At 78.1% G+C, this 659-nt stretch overlaps 1 protein-coding gene across 2 annotated transcripts in view; it reads left to right on the top strand.

Annotated features, from left to right (window-relative positions):
• Window positions 1–251: 251 nt before the first annotated feature.
• Window positions 252–659, top strand: part of MTHFD2 (methylenetetrahydrofolate dehydrogenase (NADP+ dependent) 2, methenyltetrahydrofolate cyclohydrolase) — a 22,560-nt gene continuing 22,152 nt past the window's right edge. For both annotated transcript variants that reach the window (XM_027855654.1, XM_027855655.1), the window contains exon 1: window positions 252–343. In XM_027855654.1, the coding sequence (XP_027711455.1) occupies window positions 267–343 (77 nt within the window). In that variant the 5' untranslated portion in view covers window positions 252–266. The remainder of the gene's footprint in view (window positions 344–659) is intronic.

The raw sequence follows: 659 nt of genomic DNA on the forward strand, positions 1-659 counted from the left end.
CGTCCCCCAATGGCGGGGCCCGGCCGGCCCTGACGCACGGCTCTTTCATTGAGGCGGCGGCCCCGCCGGGGGGCCGTGACGTCACGCACCGGGCCCAATGCGCGGGCCGGGAGCCGGGCGCCCCGCCCCCCCGCGCGGCCGGCGGCTATAAAGGGCGGCCGGCGACTACTCGCGCCTCTTCTTGGGCCGGGCAAGGTGGCCGCGAGCGCCGCGCTCCAGGCGCCTGCTCCTCGGTCGGTGGCTCCGTCGGCGACGCCGGTGGCGGCATGGCGGCCCCGCGGGCGGCGCGACTCCTGCGGCCGGCGCTGAGCGCCTGGCGCTCGCTGCACGTCACGGCGGCCAGGTGAGCGGGGAGGCGGTGATGGAGGATGGTCGGTGTTCGGGATGGAGGAGGAGGAGGGGGAGGGGGGGGGGGGGGGGGCCGGGCCCCCACCGGCGAGGCCGGGATGGGGGGAGGGGCTCGGAGCAGGTGCAGCTGCCCTCCCCTCCCCTCCCCCCTGGCCTGGGCTCCGGCCACTGACCAGCCTCGCCCCCGCCCTCCCCAGGAGCCCGTCATGGACCATCACCCCCACCCCAGAGGTGCCAGGCCCCTCCAGGTAGCCCACCCCTGGTCCGTCAGACCAGTGGGTCACTGCCCCCGCCCCCTCTTCCCCCTCCCC

The sequence above is a fragment of the Vombatus ursinus genome, unplaced genomic scaffold (genome assembly GCF_900497805.2).
Source record: "Vombatus ursinus unplaced genomic scaffold, bare-nosed wombat genome assembly UNPS02010980.1, whole genome shotgun sequence".
Classification (NCBI taxonomy): Eukaryota; Metazoa; Chordata; class Mammalia; order Diprotodontia; family Vombatidae; genus Vombatus; species Vombatus ursinus.